This window comes from Astatotilapia calliptera, chromosome 12, assembly GCF_900246225.1.
Source record: "Astatotilapia calliptera chromosome 12, fAstCal1.2, whole genome shotgun sequence".
NCBI lineage: Eukaryota > Metazoa > Chordata > Actinopteri > Cichliformes > Cichlidae > Astatotilapia > Astatotilapia calliptera.
The window spans coordinates 21249837-21271427 of NC_039313.1; the positions used below are offsets into that span (position 1 = coordinate 21249837).

The 21591-nt window shown below is 41.3% G+C and overlaps 1 protein-coding gene across 11 annotated transcripts in view; it reads left to right on the forward strand.

Moving 5' to 3' along the window:
* LOC113033075 (ultraviolet-B receptor UVR8-like) overlaps positions 1-21591 on the forward strand; it is a 307088-nt gene that overhangs the window by 47061 nt on the left and 238436 nt on the right. For all 11 annotated transcript variants that reach the window (XM_026186380.1, XM_026186381.1, XM_026186378.1 and 8 more), the window contains exons 3-4: positions 4436-4478; positions 5936-6170. In XM_026186380.1, the coding sequence (XP_026042165.1) occupies positions 4436-4478; positions 5936-6170 (278 nt within the window). The remainder of the gene's footprint in view (positions 1-4435; positions 4479-5935; positions 6171-21591) is intronic.

Consider the following 21591-nt stretch of genomic DNA (forward strand, 5'->3'; position numbering starts at 1 on the left):
TGAGGGGAGAGGAGGGGGAGTACCAAGTGGTGGCGGCAGAGTCAGATCCTTAGTCCTGGTAATGATGCTGGAGACCTTGTGGCCCCCAGGGAGGCAGAAGAATAATGGGATGGGCTATTTTTATGGGGGAGCAAAGCAATGGGCCACCAGCCGCTGGGATGCCGGTGCCTGCGTATGGTGCAGAGCAGCAGGGGCTAGCAAGGGGCTAGTGGGGGGCAAAGGAGGGTGAATACTCAACCTGCCAGATTGCCCGCTCTCAGCCCAGCCCATCAGTTCTGTTTGTCAGCCTGATGCACCGCTGTCGGCCTCCGTGCCCCCATGCCAGCCACAGACAGAGAGAATGTATGTGTGGGTGGCTGGGTGGGTTAGGGTGGGGGTGAAAACATCTGCCACTCAGAGGAGAACAGAGGGCTTAAAGATACAAGGTGAGGGACATAAAACAGTAAAGAGATGCATTTTCCTGAGCACGTGTATTAATTATGAAGACCTGGATTTAAATACTACTTTGCAAAGACATTTTTTAGCCTTTGAAACGGGTTGGAAGAAGCACTCTGCATATGAAAGGATCAGACTGAAACTGTTAAACTAACCAAATAATCAACTTTTATAATCTAAAGTTTTTCTGTTTTCCCAAACTAAAATACATTTTAGATGTAGATACTTTTTAGTGTTGTTTACTGTTTGACCCAAACCTGGTGATAATAGATATCTTTAATAATGCGCCTGTGTGCCGAACAACACAGCAGACCTACAGCTGCCAATATTTTTTTGTGCTTCGGTTCAACATACTCTAACCACTGCTATTTATCATACTCCCACGTTACAATTCTCAAGAGTTGGAGTAGCAAAAGAAACAAAAACAGAAAAATAAAAAAGTACGAGAAGAAAAGGATACAATAAAACACAAAACTGCAAAATAAAATAGGCGCAGTCTTTATTCCCATTGCATTTTCACTCTCATCTTTATTTCATTATTCCACTAAGAATTCTTATCCCAGCCAAAAGTAAAGCTCGACTGTGTTTATATATATTTTTTTAAATACGTAAAAAGTTAAAGCTCTTCTGTAAACCCACAGACACTCAAGTGAAATATAGTTGATAAATTTTGCTTAAAGTTTCTGTATTGTTTTTGAAACTTGTAAGCAATAGATCCAGCAGTACAATACATGATAGTATATCATATATAAGATGGGAAATGACGACCGGGCCACAGGTCTAACACAGGCAACCAGTCAAAATGATATATTTAGGATAAATTACAAGTTAACCGAACAAGCACATCTGTAGCAGAAAGCCGAGGAGATTTCGAACTCATATATACATATATCTGTATAATCATATACAATATCGTTTGTGGCTAGGATTAATGTAAAACCTAGTATCATTTGTGGAGAAAAAAGGTGAGGTGAGACAAACAAATAGTTAGTTTTAGGTGTTTTAACATTTTATGATACGTTTTGTAACATCACAGTGTTAAAACTGCCATAATCCTAAAATTCTCTCAAAACTAATATTTTACACTGGTGTTCAAAAAAGTGAAATATCCATTCACCGTCTTCTGCCACTTATCCAATTCAGGGCTGCACAGGCTGGAACCTATCCTAGGGCCAGAGACAGGACACAGCCAGGATAGGTGCAGTCCAGCTTTTGTCGCAGAAACCTGGATCAGCCAATTAAAATCTGTTCCCAAAATCAGTCTGAAATGCATAACATTATTGCATGTATGTGATGGTTCATAAGATGAAATCAGCTGATACTGTGCTTCTAGCTACATGAGTATGCTCTGCAAGAGAGTAATCAGTTGCTTCCATGAGCATGTAAAGTTGTGGCAACAAACTTACACGTCTTGCAGTCAGAAAGTTCAGAAACTGTTATTGTTGCACACACACACTGAACTAACCTGCGTGTCGAGGATCATTGCTGATGATGAGCTTGCTCTCAGAAACTAAAGAGCAGTCTTGACTGGAAGAGTCTGCAGTCTCTGCCATGAGAACTTGTCAGAAGCACGAGCAAGAGCATCATTTTCTTTGACATTCATAGGATTGTGCACTGTGAGTTTGTCCTCCAGGCTGTCAAAGCTGAGTTACACTGCAACATCTTAAAGCGTCTTAGGGAGAACATTCGCTACACACAACCTGAACTGTGGTGCATGTCAATAATAGCCTGCCGAAAAGGCACGTTTTAATTCATACACACATATTTTTCTATACTGCCATGTTAAATGTAACCCGTTTACACAAACGCATAATTGAATTTTAAAATTAGACACTTAAAAGACAAAAACATATATAATGTATGTAAATGTAAATATTAATATACATATTAAAAATGTCTTCATAATAGTGACATTTCTAAGGCGAGTGGCTTTCCACCATAATGTATGAGCGAATGGTTAAATTACAGTATTTGTGTATTTAATGTAAATGATAAAACATTATATTATTATGGAACATATGCAGAAAACATAAAAAAAACATCATGCTTCATGTTTACTAGACTCATAATTGCTACAGTTTTGTTTTATAAAAAACATAGAATGAGAGTCTAAAAAAAAGATGCTATTTGAGGCAACAACAATCTCTTCTTTTAATTTTATGTATTGTTAAAACATGGTGGTTTAATTAATTTCATTTAATTAATTTTGTTTATATTATTAATGTGAACACTGAAAATGTACATAGACCAGTATTGAGCAGCACTTCATAAATATTGTGGTTGGTCCATTGAGCAGTATGTCCTGAATCTAGCTAGAGGAGGTAATTTCACATGAATTATTACCTAATGCACTTGAAAGGTTATAAAATGTCTGCATATTAAAAGTGCAGTTTATTTCTGCTGCCCAACTTGAATATAAAGTTACAGTCTATTTGTTGATTGCTTGATCTTAGTTTTTAGCAAACCAGCCAAAGTAGTGGAGCAGTTCTGCATTGTATGCTCGAGTAGCACATGAACACGTAGATGACTGGACTGCATAAATGATGATGTACATAATCATATTTGCAGCTAATTTCTCTAAACACATATCTGAATATTCAAAATCAGAATCTAGAAACTGGAAGCTTTGTGGGTCAATACTTTGGGTTGGTTTTGGGTGTGGGTGTACAGTTTGGAGTGGAGTGAAACTGAGGAACACAACTCTTTTTAAAATGTATCTAAATTCTAAACAGTGAGAGGCTCATGGAATAGGTAGTCAGTTATCCTTTATCCAGAAATCTGCTGGCCAAAACACTGGCTGTCACCTCCAGAGGTTGAATCAACAGATCTTCACCAATGATTTAATGAGACTGACTAGTAGAAAACTTTGATTCGTGTATGTGTACTGTATTCTGCAGAAAATCTACCCATAGTCTGAAGATGTATTTTAACATCAGTCAAAGTAAAGAAAAGTGTGTGCTCTACAGTTGTTTGATTAGAAACTGGTTAATTAGGGACAATATCTATGTATCAGTGCAACGTAGGTGCACAATAGGTGTTGTATTCTGGCAAAAGGAGCAATCCCTCAAATGTTTTGAACATTTTCCTCAAAGTTTCCCAAGTGATATTTCACTTTTCATGTTATTTTCTTTTTTCCCCACATTTGCCTGTGACTCTTTCATACAACCCGATCCTTAAAATGCCAAGGGTCACGTGTCAAACATATGCAGCACGGATTGCAATTTATTACCCCACATTTGCCTGATAATTTTTCTCTTTTGACAAGCTTAGGTAAATCATAAAGCCTACTCTATAATGTATGAGGGCTCCGCTGGCTTGATGAGTAAAGTCTGTTGCTATTGGCTGTTACCCCTGTGGTGTTTGAGTTCCCATAAGACCAATAAGACTTGTCTGTATTCTAGCGTGACTCGAATCACTGCAGGAACAGGTAAGGTCCAGGTATTTATAGTAACTATATGCAAATGGATGAGTGCCATGTTGGACTCTTAGTGCAGAGGTGACAGTTAAATACATGTACATAGAAGGAGAAATATATGGGCTTCGCCCTCTCTTTGAGACAAGTCTAATCAGTTAGGATTGCCTTCTCTCCTCATTTCATTTGAATATATTCAGCTTGGACTTATTCTAAGGAAGTGTCTCCCATGTATATTATTCCTTCCCGCTGAAGGCTCATTATTTTACAGCAGGGTGTGTGAGAGGCGGCCCCAGTCTCTGAACTCTCTGTCGAGGCTGTATTAATCAAACTTCACGCAGCGGGAAAGGGTCCACCCGCTGACATGGCACTGCTCACTCTACACTTGAGGACAAAAGGGAAAACACACAACCTGAGCCATTACTGTGAAACATCTGCAGCTTTTAAGCATTACCACTTGTCATTATTTCAACAGCAGTAGCCACATGCGAGTCCAAAGATTGTCTCAAAGAATTTGAAACGACCGTTGACGCGTTTTGGCCGATATGTCATATAATAACATTGTCCTCTTCTTCCTTTTCACTACAGTGGATAACAAGATCTTTGCATGGGGAAATGGCACCAGTGGACAGTAAGTAAATGTCAGAAGTAACGTTATCTGTCTTGCTTTGATGGTGTGTGAAGGATGAGGATGAGTAGTGATACTTTGGGGAACTACTCATCTGTCTGTGAAGCTATCAGTTTGTTCTGCCCACTGGCCATTCAAACGTCTTATTGTTTTCTGCCGGTGTACTGCATGGCTGTATATTAATCGGACGAAAGAGGCTAGCTGACAGACAAACAAACTCAGACATAGTTATAAACAAACAGAAGTTGTTTATCTTTTGATGAGCTTCCTTGTTAAAACTTCTCCAGCCAGGAGCCAGTCTGGCTCTAATGACATTTAAGGGCATGGGGACTACAGTGATTCAGTGGCCCTCAAGTACTCAAACAGCTGCATGGCAGACCTCAGAGAAATACATAAAAGGAACAAAGGCATCACTTCTCACTCTCTCATCATTTCCCATTGTCCCTTAGTCTCCTTCTCTCAATCTCCATTTCTCTGTCTGCGGTTCTCTCTCTACTGATGATGCTTTGACCTGTCTAAGCAGGTCGGGGCTCTCTAGTGGGGCGCTTATAGTTGGAGGAGCCTATAGTTGGAGTTCTGCAACACCCACTTGCAGAGCAAAGGGTGAGCATCTGTGTTACACAACTGGCACTCTGATATCTGAAAATTCCTCAGCTCTCCTGTGTGTCTCACTGGAGGCGAGAGAGGAGAAGAGTACGAGGGAGCTGTGTAAATTTAAACTGGCAAACTTTCTGATGGAAATAGCTGTGACCCCAGAGTGGTCTTGTCTTGAGTTGAAGCATTGTTGTAATCAATACAGGCTCTCGTGGGGATGACGGGCGAGGACCTTTCGTTCCCCGTTTGTGGAAATAATGGAGAAGACTGTTTGTTATTTTTCCCAGACATGCCGCAAACTAGCAGATATGGCCGGGGCATTGCAGGTTATGACGCTGGCTCAGGGAAACAAATACAAAGAGGAGCATTTTATCAAGAAGCAAACAGCAGAGCTCCGTTTGAAGCTGCTGGGAGCTCATAGGTCACAGGGGTGCTGGGGCTGCGTTTGACCAGCTCATCTTGAAACAGGGGCTTGGATGTTCTTTGTTCACTCGCACTAGGCATGCAGAAGCAGAAACGAGTCTCGGCTCTGGCCTGTGTAAAGTCATTTGTACAGCTTCAAATTAAGTTGGGTTCAGCGATTTCCCCGGAATGTAAAACTGACCTCACTGAAACATGCTTATTAGGCGACTCTTGTTTGGTTAGAAGAAAAATAGCTCAAAGGTAAAATTATAGTATCATTGGAGTAGTGCAAGTAAAAGCGATTTCTGGTGGTGTCTTTTGTTATGTTGCAATAAAATAGAAACAGTGTTAAAGAAAATAAACTTTTAAAGTGTAAATAGCAGAATATAAAGAATATTGAATGACTGCAGAAGAAGAAAAAGCCTAAAGGTATTTTCTGTCTTATTTTCTTTTTTTTTTCCTAGGCTGGGTAATGGAGAGAGGGCAGTAAAAAAACAGCCAGTCGAAGTCAAATTGCCACAGGAACTAAACGTCAGAGGAAGTCACCTAGATGGGAATTTTGCCAATGTAGTTGGCATAGCCTGTGGAAGCCGACACTCCTTCATATGGACCGAAACTGGGCAGGTCTACAGTTTTGGGAACAACTTTTATGCTCAGCTAGGCTATGACTTCCAGAGGGCTGACTTCAAAGAGAACCAGGTATGAAGATTATGGTTTCTTTACAGTTATGCACAAATCGTTACCCAATCCATCACTACTCCCAGTGGCTTCTGATTATCTTAAAGTTGTTTGGGTCATATTTACATAAACGCAATATAGAAAAATGAAGAGCTGGGAAAGAAGGTTTAGGCTAACACAGCTAAGAATGTTGTGAAGCCTATTGGGCAAAAATCTAAGAAGTATTGAGAGGAAGAGTTTCAATCCAGAAAGAGGTTCACAGTGTTTGTGTAATTGCTCTCACTGATGGAAGAGGGAGCCAAAATTTACACACTGCAGATGCAAAATTAATATGATTTTTTAATGACCCCTTTAAACATCCACACAGTCTCTTAGCTATAATATTAGTTTTTAATTCACTGTTGGGAGTAGGGGCAGGTCTACGTGATGGATACCTCAAGAGCCTGGATAGCTTCTTGTTAGTTGCCTCTCAAGCTTTGTCCTTACGTGGCTTACTATACAGTAGCATGCTGCTGAACCACACAAATCCTAAATTAAGTGCTGTGGAATTGAAATTGGCTCTCTTGTGAAGTGTTCCACTTGCATTGGAGCTTAATTTTGCCTACTCATATCATTTGATTCAGTCCCTCAGTCCCTCTTTTGCTCGCTGCAGCCCATCGCTCCCTCTTCCTTCTCATGCAAAATAAGCCCATTTACCACAATGTGGCAGTGTCTAGGTGAATGATTGCCACTCAGCACTTGATATATGGGTATGTGCTGCTGTGTGCATGTGTGCTGGATATATTATATTTCCAACAGATTCTCCCAGCATTTTGCAGCAACATTAGTGCGTTATACACTATGTGAAGCTCTTTAGGCTCATTTTCGTAATGAGTGGATTTAAAAATAGATTAATATGTTTGTACTTCATTCTACTCTATTTCTTGGCCCAAATATTGTTGCCTGTTTTGTCATTACTGAAAGGCTGGCTTTTACAGTCAGTTGTTTAAGACAAACATCCAATAGAGAGGCCTTTCAGTTCATATGAGACAGGCCTCATACATGAGGGCAAAAGGTAGCCAGCCACCAAGCAGTGTGTCAAGGTTCATGGGCTTAAGCTCTTACCTGTTCTCAATGACAAAGGCCATTTGGATCTGCATGACTGCTCCCACTTCTAAAATCTTGCTACTAAAGAAAAAACATGGGCCCCAGTGGTATGACTATCCCAGACTTATATGTTCATCTCTCTAGGCTTACTTGTGTCCTCTGATTGCCTCAGGTGGAGACCCAAACCTGGCCCTGTCCGTTACCACCCAGCTCCCACTTCTTTCATCCCTTTGCCTTTCTGTATACACTCTCCTTCTGAAGGACCAGACAGGCTGCTCCATCTTCAGCTGTCCTCCAGTCTCCTGACTATATGATACTGGCTATTGTTGTAAAGAATCTATAGGCTGGAACTGCCTGCTTCACCCCTAAGGCTCAGTTTCCCCTTTTTGTCTGAAATGGAGTGGTAGCAAAGCGCAGAGATCTAAGAAACACTATATTCTGTTCTTTATTGGCCCAGTGATAAGGTATTGGGATTCCGCTCACACCTGCGAGCCCTTTGTTCAGGCCCGCTATGGCGTTTCACCTGCACCAGACAAGGTTAGACAGATCGCCTATTTAATGGTTTGATTGACATTATTTTAATGTAACACCGTGGGGAGCGATACGTCTTTGAACAGAAAAGAAAGTTAACCTTATATTTCTCCAGGACACCCCCCCCTCCCCATTAGAACAATGACATTGGCATTTTCTTGGGATTTTGTTTGCACATAGGACATTCTGAGGTGCCTTATATACTACATTATAATAAAAACTTGCAGTAGGTATTGTGGTAGCTTTTTTTTAGTATCAAGCCTGCATCATATACCATACATCTACTTCTTTTTTTCCATTTATTGATTTTTTTCCCTCTGAACACTGCATAGCTTAGTTTCTAAGTAGGCTAACACCTTCTAGCTAAAAATGTACCAGTGTATTTCTACAAAAGTAAGCAAAAAGCGACCAGGGGAGCAAGAAAATAAACTCTGTTCCTAAGTGTGACACGTGTGCAGCTTGAGCTTGGCATGGCATCCGTGTTCAGCCTGGCTGCGCACAACTTGTTTGAATGTCATATTTATCCCTGTGTTTTGTCAGAAAATTAACTTCCTGTGAGTTTGCGGCAGAGCCGAGCATATGGCCACAGCTCTCTGGAGATGACAGCCTAGCGGAGCGGGAGCTCGCCGGTGCCGCTGCCCTGCTCTGGCGGCAGATGCTCCGGGCTTCTCCGCGATTAAGTGGAGATCATCACTGTTTTCTTTGAGCACCGCTGTGCCTTGTACTCTGAAGTGTTCAGTTAATCACTGCCTGCCTCCCTGCCTTTTCCACGCAAGCTGCCAAAGCACTCATTAAGTTTGAATCTCCCTCTTACTGCTCGCTTGCTCACCGGCTCGATATATTTTGTGACTGAATCTTAGCAGTCACCCTTTCTGAGGGTTTGTTGCACCTGTTTACATGAAGGATTGTACAAAGGCAGTATTTTTTGTTTGAGTACTGTATGTGATTCTATCTCTAGCCATGGTTCATTTGTTGTGTATCTTGTGTATATAAGAAAAAGCCACTCTATAAGTTACCGAATGTTTCCTTTAGCTTGTGAATACCGATGTGCTCTGTTTTTCCCTAAGTGCCAAAATACTTCCTTCACAGGCCTCTGAGGGAAGTGAAGTCTGTTCCACAGTTGTGTTTTTTCTCATTGAGAAACACTGATAGTCACATTTACAGCTGTAAAACACGACTCTGTTATCCACTGAGTATGTTGAATGTATAGAATCAGAGCGCAGGTATAATGTAAGTCATAATATTAAAATAAAATAAAAAAACTGAGCATTTGCTAACTCCCACCGCCTCCCAGGCCAAGTATCTCACATCCAGTTGTGTTGTATCTCCTACACAAACAGCCATGTATTGTTAATGTGAAACATTGTGACACGCTTTAACCCTGATTGATCTTGATCTCCGACACAAATAATAATGTGATTACAGGCTTTTCTCTGCCTCTGTCTTCGCTGCAGTGGAAAATAACATTAGGACTATCCTTTCATGTTAATCGCCTTGGTTGGAAGTATACCTCAGTGCACCAATAGGCCTCAGTAATGCCTCCTTTCTTCTAAAAAAACCCATCCAAAATAACCTATTTGCAGCACACCCACACACACGTTGCTTAGCTGTGTAACACTGTTATTCTGCACCAATCAAAGCCTGGCTTGCTTGTCCTGGTGCGGTGATCATTCCCCCCACAATAGCGGGATGGCATTACTGCGCTTTTGAAAGCATTTGCATGGCAAAGCAATAACATGCACCTTGTAAATAAAGGAATTGATCCTGTTCATCTCAGGTTGGATTTCCTGGATAAAGCTGTGGAAAATGGATCCCTGTATCGTATCGCGTCAATATACACACTCTGTTTCCTCATCCTCAAGTTTACTCTGCAGTAGGAATCTTCTTCTTAATCTCGTCTGTCAGGCTGTCAGGCAGACACAGAGAAATGTTTGCGATTCCCTCTGCTACACTGGTTACTTGGCAGACAGCTGATTAGTGCCAGTTTGCCTCGTTCCCAGTATGCAGATACCCAGATAGAAAGCTGGCCCCATTCATTGAGTCCAAGTACCAAAATAGCAATTGCTGTTCTCAATCAACTATGAAGAAATGGGTTTGCATTGTTGGAAGAGGTTGATTTGAGACTTTTTGAAGAGGCTCTTGAAATTACTTTCAAATCAGCCCGAGCTGACAGACAGCTGGTCGAGCATCATGCTGCTGTGTGCGGTCAGCAATAAAGAATAATGTTGTTTTTTTCTTTTCTTTCTTTTCTTTTTTTAAAATCATAACTCATACTATATGAGCATTACGCCTTTGCACCCTCTGGGCCCGCGCATTGTTATTCGTCACAATAGACGTTTATCTCCTCTACTTAGATTTAAATGTATTCACAACTGTACAAATTGCCACTGTGCTCTTGGCAAGGTACAACTAATTTTTAGACGAGGAAATTCCTTGTCAGGAGCAGCCAAGGGAGAAGGTGTCAGATTGATACCAGAAGTACACTAACGGCTGTGCGGGAGCATAAGCGTTTGCTGCGCTTCGGTGGCGGTGCGTTTGATTTCAACACTGACCACCAGTGATGCCAACCCTGTAGTCCTTATATGAGCTGCCTCTTGAGACATAAACATAGACAGCCCTCCCCCACATCTCACTCAAACTGATGCTGCTGAAGTAAAGAGACAGAGAGGGGAAGAAAGTGAGACACTGCCAGACAATAAAGCCGTTGTAGAGTATATACTCTACTTGCTTGCCTATTGTTACACTGCGGTAAGTGGGAACTCAGTGTGGGTGTACAGTGACCTCAGCTACTCTACCCATCTCCCCTAGGAGGACCTCAAAGGGCACTCGTTCAGTTCCTTATTGCACGCCCTGGGCTTTGCTGCAAAATGAGAGACAACAAAGAAAAAAGAAAAAGAAAGAGAACCGAGGGAGGTAGTCTCAACTTTACAGGAAGGCTAACCTGTGCCTTTGGAAATCCTGCATCTTTTTAAAAGTGCCTATCTTCCTGACTCTTAACGGTATCTGACAGAGTTTTTCGGGGCTGGAAGTGCTCAGTGTGATGACTTCTGTTGCACTCTGGAAATATTCTTTTTACCATAAGATGTTATGCAAAGCTTACCCTTAAAATGTGTATTGTTTTCTCAGTGTGAATGAGAGGATATGGTGTTTGTGACCTTGTTTCAGTTTGAATCATGTGCCCTGCTGTTTCCCCAATATGCCCCTAGTGTATGTAATGCTGAAAGCACATTTAGTATCAATAATTCTGTACATTTCCTTCTGGAAAACTAATTCTCATAATAGGATTTTGTCAATGTGATTTGAATAATGATCTCAAAACATCCCATTTTAGGCTACTTAACTAAATAGAATATTACTGATTGCAATACTTATCCATGGTAGGGGTTTTGGTAACCTTCTTTTCTGTTTCTTGCCAACAGCCAATTTTCTCTCAATTAAAGCATGATATTAGCACTCAGTAGGGCATAAACAGAAATAACCGTACACTGCTGAATATCACGCCTTGATTATGAGCTTAAGAGTGGGTGTACAGATGGATTCTGTTTCTATACTCCTATTAGAGAGCTGCTGTTTATATGTGTGTGCATATGTGTCTGTGTCAGAGAAATGGAGAGGGAATCGCTGCCTGCATGTGCAGGAGTGTGTGTCTTTGGCAGCAGGAAAAGCTGGAAGTTTTCAGCTCTCTCCTGTTAAAACCTCTGGAAAGGGAGGGCAGAGGTAATAAAAGAAAAAAAAAAAGAAAAAGTCACAGGTATAGTAAGAAGGAAAAGTGTATCGTTACATTGAGAGCCAGTCAGTGGCAATGCCAGTTGGCCAAAGTTAGCAGGAAGCTGTCCTAGTAAATGGCAGCAGCTGCTCGCAGTTCGAGAGAGCATGTCCCAGTCAGAGGAGAAAAGCGATGGCATCTACATTAATACTACCTTAATGGCCCATCTGGCGCTCCGTAGGGTCCCTGGCTGCGCCACCGACTCATAGGCGTTTGACAGGCAGTCTCCAGCGCACCAGACGCGCATGGCATGCCAAATGGCTGGGAGACGCCTCCGTGGCGCACAGATCTGTCAAACTCTCTGACGCTGTAGTCACACAGGCAAGGGAAGTTAAGGCAAGTTTTCACACGTGATTGGTTCTTGACATGGATGGGGAGAGGGAGGGGGCAGAAGGAGAATGACTGGCTTGTCTGTCTCTCTTTCCTCCACAGCCTCCTTAAATGCAAACACACATATGTGCACACTCACAGGGCATGCACACATAATCATTCACACCCTCACACGTATGCGCACGCTCTTCATACTAGATGCTAAGTTGCCATGACCAGATTAAACCTCAATGAGAAAGCCAGGTTAAGATTAGCCAGTGGTGGATTCACTGTGCTCTGATGGCAAATGGAGATAACAAATATTATTTTCGCTGCAAGTCACAGCCTCTCTCTGTAAACAAATGCTGGAACTAATTGCTTCATTGGAAGAAATTGTGGAAGGTCTTATCAAAACACCACAGGGGTTTCTGGCTATAATTGGCATAATTGGTTGACACAGCAGGCTGTAGTCCATGATGTGGCACAGTGATGCACTTTATGGGGAATGACTGATCATGGCTTTAGGACTATAGATTGCCCTTCTAGATACTTAAACATACGGTATGAGAAGTGGTTAGTTAACGTGCAAAAGCAGGACCTGCACGCTAAACGATTTTGTCATATCTTCACCTCAAGACTGAGCTTTATGCCATAAACCAAGAATATACAGTTTAAAGGGTTAATGGGAGACCTCAGTCCCTTTTACTAGTGGATGATGAATTCCAACTCTACCCCATGTGCTTGGCCTTTACATCAGCTCAGTTGAGCTGCACAATACTGACACAGTGGTTTCTGTGCGAGCAGGCCACATTCTGCATTACACACTCGCGCAGATCACTGCAGAAGTCTGTATCACACTGCTGCGGGGAAACTATGGCTTCTTTCTGTATGAGTAAACTGCACAAAAAAAAGTACAGCTGAAGGTACTTTAAAATATTTGCCACCATTCTTTCTCACACTTTTTCTTAAGGACATTTAGAGCGATAGCAGCAGTTCAAAAATGGAACGGAAGGTTCTTTAGAAAATACATTTCAAATGGCTTATCCAGTAGGTAGCCCCAGAGGACACCTCAGGGATAAAACTTGGCAAGAAAGGAAGATAGAGGGGAAAAGAGTGGAATTGGAAAGAAGACACAGCCGTGACTAAAACAGTAGAAATATAAAGGGAAAAGGTATCCTCTTAACCTGCTGACGCCTCTTCAGAGGAATCACAGTGCTCCGTATCAGCATTCGCTCTCTGAACATTTTGCTGTGTTCTGTGTTTATAGGAAAAGCGTAGATCTGCTGATGTCTCTTGCCTGAGAGTGTCTCAACGTTAGGCAGCCAGTGCAGGTGATTTCAAAATGACTATCTTCCCGTCACACACTGTTCCAGTTTAGATTCGCTGTTTTATATTTTTTGTTACCAATGTTGATCTTGTTTTTTTGGGGGTTTTTTTCCCAAGTAAATCGGTGTATTGTGCGTGATTATAGTAAAAGCAGGAGTGGGTTGCATTTTCTGTCAGCTCAGCTCCATCTGTAACACACTGACCTTGAATTCTTTGTCTTTTTTACAAACATTCACTGAGACTCAAGGATGAACTGAGAGTCCATAACATTTACAGTGTCCAATAGGATCAAAAGATGACGTAAAGGCATTTTGTACAGTGTGCAAAAGTCTTGGGCCACCTCTCACTTCGTTTTGCTTACAACGAGGCAGACTTTCCTGTAATGTTATAAAGTGGTCTTGAATAAAAGTTCTCTAGGTTTTCTGAAGGACTTTCAGTTTTGTCTTTGGATACTGATTGCTTTTTCAGTCATTTTCACACCATTCCTTGCACCTGACCATTGTCAGAAGAATGATTTTGTTTGTTAAGCCACTGACCTATGAATCATGCAAGCATAAAATGGCACCTTTTGTGCAGTTTTACTTGTATATACCCAGGTGATTGCAGAGCTGTAAGCCAAAAACTTCCCATATCATGGTATGTATCCTTAAAAAGTTGAGGAAACAGGACAAAGAGAGGACAAAAGAAGGAGTGGCAAACCTAAAAAAAATATCTACAGCAGATGAACCTTAAGAGATAGGAAAACATCCATCAAAGATCGGACACAAAACCTGAGAGATGCATCAGAAGCTTCCGTTGATTCGGATCTACTGTTCATAGAAGCCTCAGGGCTGAGGCGTGGCAAATTACACAAAAACTAGACTGAAAATCAGTGGAAATGGGTCTTATGGAGTGATGCGTCATCAGAGAGTCAGGAGATTGATAGAAGAGTAAGCCTCTACAGCCATCTGTAAAACACGGTGGAGGCGCTGTAATGGTTTGGGAGTGCCAGCTTGTGGAGTTGGGGATCTTGTCATTGATGGAATTACAGAAAAGTACGGTCATATTTGCCTCCACAATGCAATACCATCTGGAAACATCTAATTGACAGTGGCTACATTTTTCAGCATGACAATGATCCCAAATACACTGCCAATGCAGTAAAAGCATGCATAGATAGAAGAACACACAACACTAGTCATGGATGATATTGACGAGCAGTGGAACAAAAGGCAGCCAACATCCAAAGAAGAACTTTGAATGTCCTTCAAGAAGCCTGGAGAACTATTCCTGAAGGCTACTTAAAGAAATGACAAGAAAGCTGCCTAAGAGAGTTCAGGCTGTGTCGAAGAGTAAAAGTGGTCAAAGCAAATACTGACTTTGAAGCTCTGTAGAATTGCACAGTCTCAGGTTTTTCCTTATACATTATTTGTTTCAATAAATCACTGCACATATTTTTATTAGCAAAATATAAAGAAATGAGGGCTGATTCAAGATTTCTGTGGGGTACTGTATCCAAAAAGGTCAAAGGTCAATTCTCTTTAACATTAAAACATTCTGTAAAAACTCTTATTTTGGCGATTATTCAACAAACCGAGTTGATTGGGTAGCTGTTGCGTTGAATTTTGGAATTTGTTGCCCATATTTAAAGCACTGTCTACTCCTATAGCTACAGCATTGTGCAGACTGAGCTTTATTAGCCAAACGTAAGCACATTTAATACATTTTAGTAAAATTGCCAAAGTCTTTCCTTTATGGCAAACATGGATGTTAACTGCAACTTGACTGCTTGGCAGAGGCATATGACCATGAGGCAATAATTCCAGTCTTTTAAATGAACAAAGGACACAACTAGTAAAATTTATGGCAAGGATAAGTCGGCTGGACAACAGCTGCCAAGTTTTTGTGAGGGAAGGAGAGCGAGAGAGAGAGAGAGCAAGATGATGGCTGAGAGGAAAGAGGAGAAGAAAAAAGAAGAGTCAGCAAAATAGGTTTAGGGGCTTGCGAGAAAAGAGCATGAGGAACTCTTCAACTTTCACTCCCATTCCCAGATGTGTTGTAGGCAAGACATAGCCTTTGAAGAGCTTGTGGCAAAATAGGCAAAATATGAATATACACGCACTCCACTTTACCTCTTTCTCATCTCCTTCCTCTTTTCCTCTCCTCTTTTTTCCCCCTCTTTCATATACTCTCCACGTCTCCTTCTCTTTATCTTTCTCCCTGGGCATCTCCGTTCCTTAGTGGCAAATCCAGCTGCAGGGTTTCTGTGGTACTGTGAGTGAACCCTCACTGACTCCTTCACCAGGCAGCTGCACAGCACGCTAAAACACACACACGGTGTCTTACCCAAGTCTGTCCTGCTCACTTTTATTTGCTAAGTACATCACATTTGCATATGCGATAGGGTCAAAATGGAATATTTACTGCTGTGCTGCTTTTGTTACGCGATGTTTCGAAACAAAATTAAGTTTGAAAAACATTTCATTTCTAGCAGTGCTAAAAAAAAACATGGCTTTTTCCTTTAACATGAAATGTATTGCAATCTTCTGTAAAGCCACTAGAGGGAGCTTATATTATGCTGTGTTTCCCCCACACCAGGAGTTTGTTTCATAGTACTGTTGCTCAAGCAATGAGGCACAAAAAATAAAAGGCTTTCAGATATTCCTCATTCTGCCCCTAAATAATTTTGCCAATTTTGCCGATGTAGAGATCACGGCCTCTCACCTACACAAGAGACAAAGGCAAGGTTTAGAAGTAGGGGTCTGCTTTCTTTCAAACAAATTCGATGATTACTTCTCACATGTTTTTGCGACCAGATATTTGCTGGTGGGAGGCTATGTGTGCGAGTGCAGAGGTGATAATTCTACTGTTGTTCAGAAGCTTGAGCAGGGTGTGTAATGGCAATAAGAGAGAGCGTGCCCAGGCGTGCTTTCAATCTGTTTCCCAAATGTAATGAGTCCGGGCATAACTCTGGTCATCCCAACTTGATCAAAAATGGGAGGAAATCTGCAAATGATTTATTATGTCCTGTAGAGATTCATCAGTTCCACATGTCAAAATGATGCTGAGCTGAAAATTAAAAGACATCTTTCGTCACCATTATTTTCTTAATATAGATGGAAAGTGGGAGCATGAAAGTAATTCAGTCAGCACAGTGAAGGAAATCAGATTTATATGCTTGTGTTTAGAGCATATTGCATTGTATTTGATCTCATTCCATCTGTATCTTCTTTTTAAAAAATTGTGATCATTAAATGTAGTACAATGATATAATCAACCTGAATACGAAAGATCACTAATACCGCTTTATTTCTAAATTGTTTTCAGAAATATTAATTCTAAAAAGTATCACACATTGATTTTGAATTTGGCTTCTTATCCTTAAAATATAGGTTGTTATCATGCTCATGCGTGCATAATTATCTCTACTTTCTGTGCTCTTTTGCCCTCTTGGATTTCATTAAACTGTAAAATACTAATGCATATTGCCACATAATCATATTTTTCTGTCCCTGTCCCTTCATAATAGAAATGGGGTGACACGACAGCATCTGAACTAGAGTCCCAGACTTGTCCTGCCGTAATGTTACACGATCTCAGCTCTCACGTTACTAAAACAGGCTTGGCCGATGGGATTCGCCATACTCTGCGCTTCTCCACTCCTCCTGGCCTTTTCCTGTGACAGGGCTGCCGATGATACAGATCCGCTGTGACATTTTACATTGTGCTTCCTAATTGCAGCAGCTGATAGTAGGATCGCTCACCATACAGCTGCATATTTTCTCTTTTAACCACCCTTTAGCTTTTTCTTTTTCCCTGTTGGGAGGTGCAAGTACACGGCGGTGTACTGTACTGACTAATTGCGTTGCTCACATGCTGCCTTATGTATGCATTTAGGTGTTTCGTAATCTTCTTGCATGTATGTAAAACTCTGTGAATCAACTAAAACTTGAAGTTGAGTTTTTCTTATTTAAAAAAAACAAACAAAAGTTTTTTGATCATGATTGAGCAACAGTGTTTATTGGCAAAAGTGTCGTCAGTTCTTTCTTTTGCTCTGGGTTTTTCTTTACTTCAAGTGTTTCCCACTGGCGGCGACTCCCGAACTGAAAGCCGGGATAAACCTGCATGACAGATGCAGCTCTAATTATACAGTTGTTTTAAGACTGTCAGGTTGCCGCAAAGAGGGAGCCAGTCATTTGGGAAAATGAAGGAGGAGGGTTGTGAGTGGGAAGAGGGAGGTAGAGGGGGACAGTTTGATGGACGGACATTGTAACACCAGCATCTGGTGATAGCTGCAGCTGCCGTATCGTTTTCCCACCGCCAGCTTGCCAGCTAAATAAATATTGCCACGATCTGTCTTGTACTAGCAAGTGTAAATTACTTTAACACATCAATAACTAGTTTACAATGATGTTTTTTCCTGCCATTTCAGAACATATATTGATTTCACATTGCTGTTAAATGGCACAAGCATTGTTTCCTTCAGCCTGTACTTTGTTTTCCAGATAGACTCCTGGCAGGCATGGTAAAGCAAAACAAACAAACAAAAAATATCTACATCAATTATGGAGTCATTTTACTATCACTAAATATATATATATCGATATTATATATGTATTTTATAATTGAATATTTATATATGGTGTCTATCATGATAAAAGTACCACTATTTGTCTGTTCACATGAGAAATATGTACTTATGTGTCAGGTATAGATTTTGAAACTTTGTGCTTTAAATGCAGCGTTGAGTTTTGAACATCATGGTCTTGTTACTGATGTCATGCGTTTAGAGCGAAAACAAAACATTTCTCTGAAAAAATTTGCATCTGTTTTTTTTTTTCTTGCTTTGGTAAATAAAGCAGATTATAATTAGCACCGAAGACAAAGATCTTTAGAGCAGTGTTTCCAGTGCAGTTTTCCATTGTGTGTTTCAATAGATTCCTCAACAGTAGTAATTATGCGAGGAAAATGATTCACGCTATACATGATTTACACTGTACATTTCTTTGACAAAAATAGACAAAAGAGGAGAGATTGTTCAGGATGTACGTAGCTCTGTGTGAGTTTTCGCTGCTGTTTTTGAGCAGGTGTGCACATGTGTGGCGTGAAGTGGGAGCGTGCACGTGTGTGCACCCATGAAGCGCAACTGCAGGCGCTCTCGCGCTTCTATATTGTCTATTTTCATTCGTATGGGTTCCTCCTCTCGAGGACAGATGTTGGGGGAAACCCACAAAATCAGAGCTGAAGCCGCACTATAATCACTGCGATTTTAATCAAGGTCTCGCATTGTGACCCACTTATTTTCTCACAGTGCTGATTGCACAGCAGTGCAGTGGCGACTAGCATTACAAAACTACAGCCTGTGATTAACCTTCACATCATATACATGTCCCCTAACCAAGATACAGCGAATCCTAATCCCAAAATTACACCCACTTGGACTGAAAAATCTCTCCCTTTGTCAAATCTGAATATTTTCATCCTTCATTCTCCCATTTTTATGTGAAAGACAGATGATACTTGCGTTCTGCATATGAGGAAATTGAGGTATGGCTGAGTGTATAATACCTAACTAATATATTTCAGTTGGACAATAATATGTTTATGCAAGCGTGCGAGCACAGTCTATGACCTAACTTTTTTCCCCTACACATTAAAAGTATACGATAATGTGATTCAAATGAACCTCACACATAATATTATAGGCTTTTGTGAGAATAAGGACATATTCCAACCTTCTTAGTCGTTTTCACCACTATTGTAATTTTCACATCAGTGATAATAAACCAGATTGATTATTCATTCTCATGCTTCAACACCATTTAATTGTGTAGCCAGAACACTCCAACTTCGGGGTCAGCAGGGCTCTCTCTTTCATTTACACAAAGACACATCAACACGGATGCATACACCCACCCACCCACATGCAGACAGGCACACACACCAATTCAGAAATCTCTCTGTTTCCTTCTCTCCTTCACAGATGCTCTCAAAGGGCCCCCCGAAACATGCCCAGACTGGAATTTGCCAAAATATCCTTTCTCCTATCAAGCACACACTGTGCCCGATCTCAGTCCCATTGCACTTATTCCTCCAACATCTCAATTAATACCCCATTGGAGGCACAGCACCCCACAGAGCCTCAGAGGCTCACTGTGGTGGTGGATTTTTCCTTGTAATGTTCACCACAGATGCTGAAGTGCTTTCATTTTAAACCACATTAGTGAACTACCTCGGTCTCAATCAACACCAACAGATGAAAGATGTACGTTTATGAGCAGTTGTCAGTTATTATATGCATGTGTGTGCCTCTGTTTGTTTGTTCGTGCCTGTCTTTGCCATATCAAAGCTTGAACACCTTTTTGAAGAGTGTCCATTGATAGTCTTTGTGTGTGTCTATATATATATATAGACTCTAATCTATCAGAATGGGAAGAGGAAAAAAAATCTATTTATTGGCTTGTCCTCTGGTGTTATGTGTTGACAAATTTGATGTGCTAAAAATACTGACGGCTTCCATCCGACTGACAGGCATACAACCTATATCTTACAATGCTCTGTTGTCTCTCTCTTCTCGAGCTGGCTGTTCCTCCTGTTCAGTAGCTAATGGATTTTCATGGTTTCCAGGGTCTGTTCCAGAAATGTTCTCCTGTGGAGATCTTGTAAGAAGTGCCCTCAGCTGGTCCCACAGTCTTCCATTAGGCCTCTCCACTCTTTTTATCCCTAGACCTTTGAGACCTCAAACTGCCAAATGAGTTGAATTATGGCCAGTTATGTGGAGTGGACCCAGCATCACAGGGGAGAGGCTTGAGTCAGTGGAACTAACTACACTCCTGACCATTAAAAGGCAACCTGACACTGCCTCTTCATCTTCTTTCTGCTCTCAAAGGCCGACACCGCGAGCCCACGTCTCCAAGAGCAGAGACGGAGTACAGCTATTCAACACATGAGCCAAGTAGCCAAAACAAAAAGGCAGTCTGTCACCCAGGCAAAAGAAAAGCAATCAAAACACCAATCTTCTCCACATTCATTAAAATTGTAAAGCTCTCCCTGCACTCTGTGTACTTTTCAATATTTCCTTTATCAATATATTCTACACATTTGCCTGTCTTTTACCCGTCCCTTTATTCAATTTTTTTCTCTCACTTTCTTCCCATCTTTTAAAATTTGTCCTCTACCCTTCAGCTTAGTGAGTGGGGCTTCAGGGTTATAACCATGGCAAGGTTAATTGGAGCAGCTTCAATAAACGTGCTAGCTACAGCTCTGGCTACTGTATGAAGAAGGCCATCTACTGTAAGTCAGGCAACCTTCAGATTCTTCAGATTCAGAAATTCACCCACACAGTCTTTAGTCACACAAATGCCAATCAGTCCAGCCTATGGTACAACCGTTTGCACAGACAGACACTGTACGCGCACACATACACACAGAGCACTGTATTTGATCTGTCACAATAACAGGGGCATCATAACATGATGGAAACGGCCCTTTTTTTCCCCCTCTTCTCTCCACCGTGCTGCCTCTCGCCTGTAATGTTGATGCACTGTGTAATGTTTGCTGTTGCCGTTAGCTGAAATGGAATGAGTGATACAACCAGAGGTGCTGGGATTACCGTGGGCAGAATTGATACTATCTGTCCAATGATGTGTTATTTTGTGGAAGTGAGGCAACAAACCGGAGAGAGAAATGGTTGCAGCACTCTGTATGATTTTACAGTTTAAGTGGTGAAAGACAAATAGAATAACAGTGATATGCTAGCAGGGGTTGTAAATGGTTGAATAATTTTCCTCGATTTCAGCATTCATTTATCTTTTCTACAGTCCTTTGCGGAGCTTCTCGTGGCAGCCTGAATGGTATTTATCCCTCTAGTCTGCTCACAATTGCAACATCAGCTAGCTCAGCGCACATCTTTAGAGGTGAGGCAGGTTGCGTCCACGCTATTCCTCTAATAGGGGCGGCTCAGAAAAAGGTCAGAGGTAAACTAATGACACCTGCAACAGATGCTTCTTTCTGGGAGCCTAAGCTAAGACTGAGCATAGCTGGGCTTGTGGGAATAAAAGTGTGCTGCTTTGAGACTCAGCAGGCTGCGCCCGGGTCAGTCGCTAACCACTGAAAAGACTAAATTCAGCTCTTTCTGCCGATTTGGGGCACAAGCTGAGGGTCCGGGGCTATTGTTGTGGGGTCAGGTTAAAGCTGTCCAGATTGCCAGAGCAGCTGACAACCATTCATCACAAATTCAGCACCGCAAAGCTATAAAGTTCTGCTTAGGTAGGTCAAAGGCTCTAAAGAAACATTTTAGATTTTACTTTCACAGTTGTTTGCGCATGCTGATATGGACTTGGGTTTGTTTTTTATGTTTTCTTTATTTCTTTAAATACAGGAAACCTCAGGTGAAAAACACAGCAGCAACTTCAACTATCAACTTCCTGTTTGTCCTAAAATCTA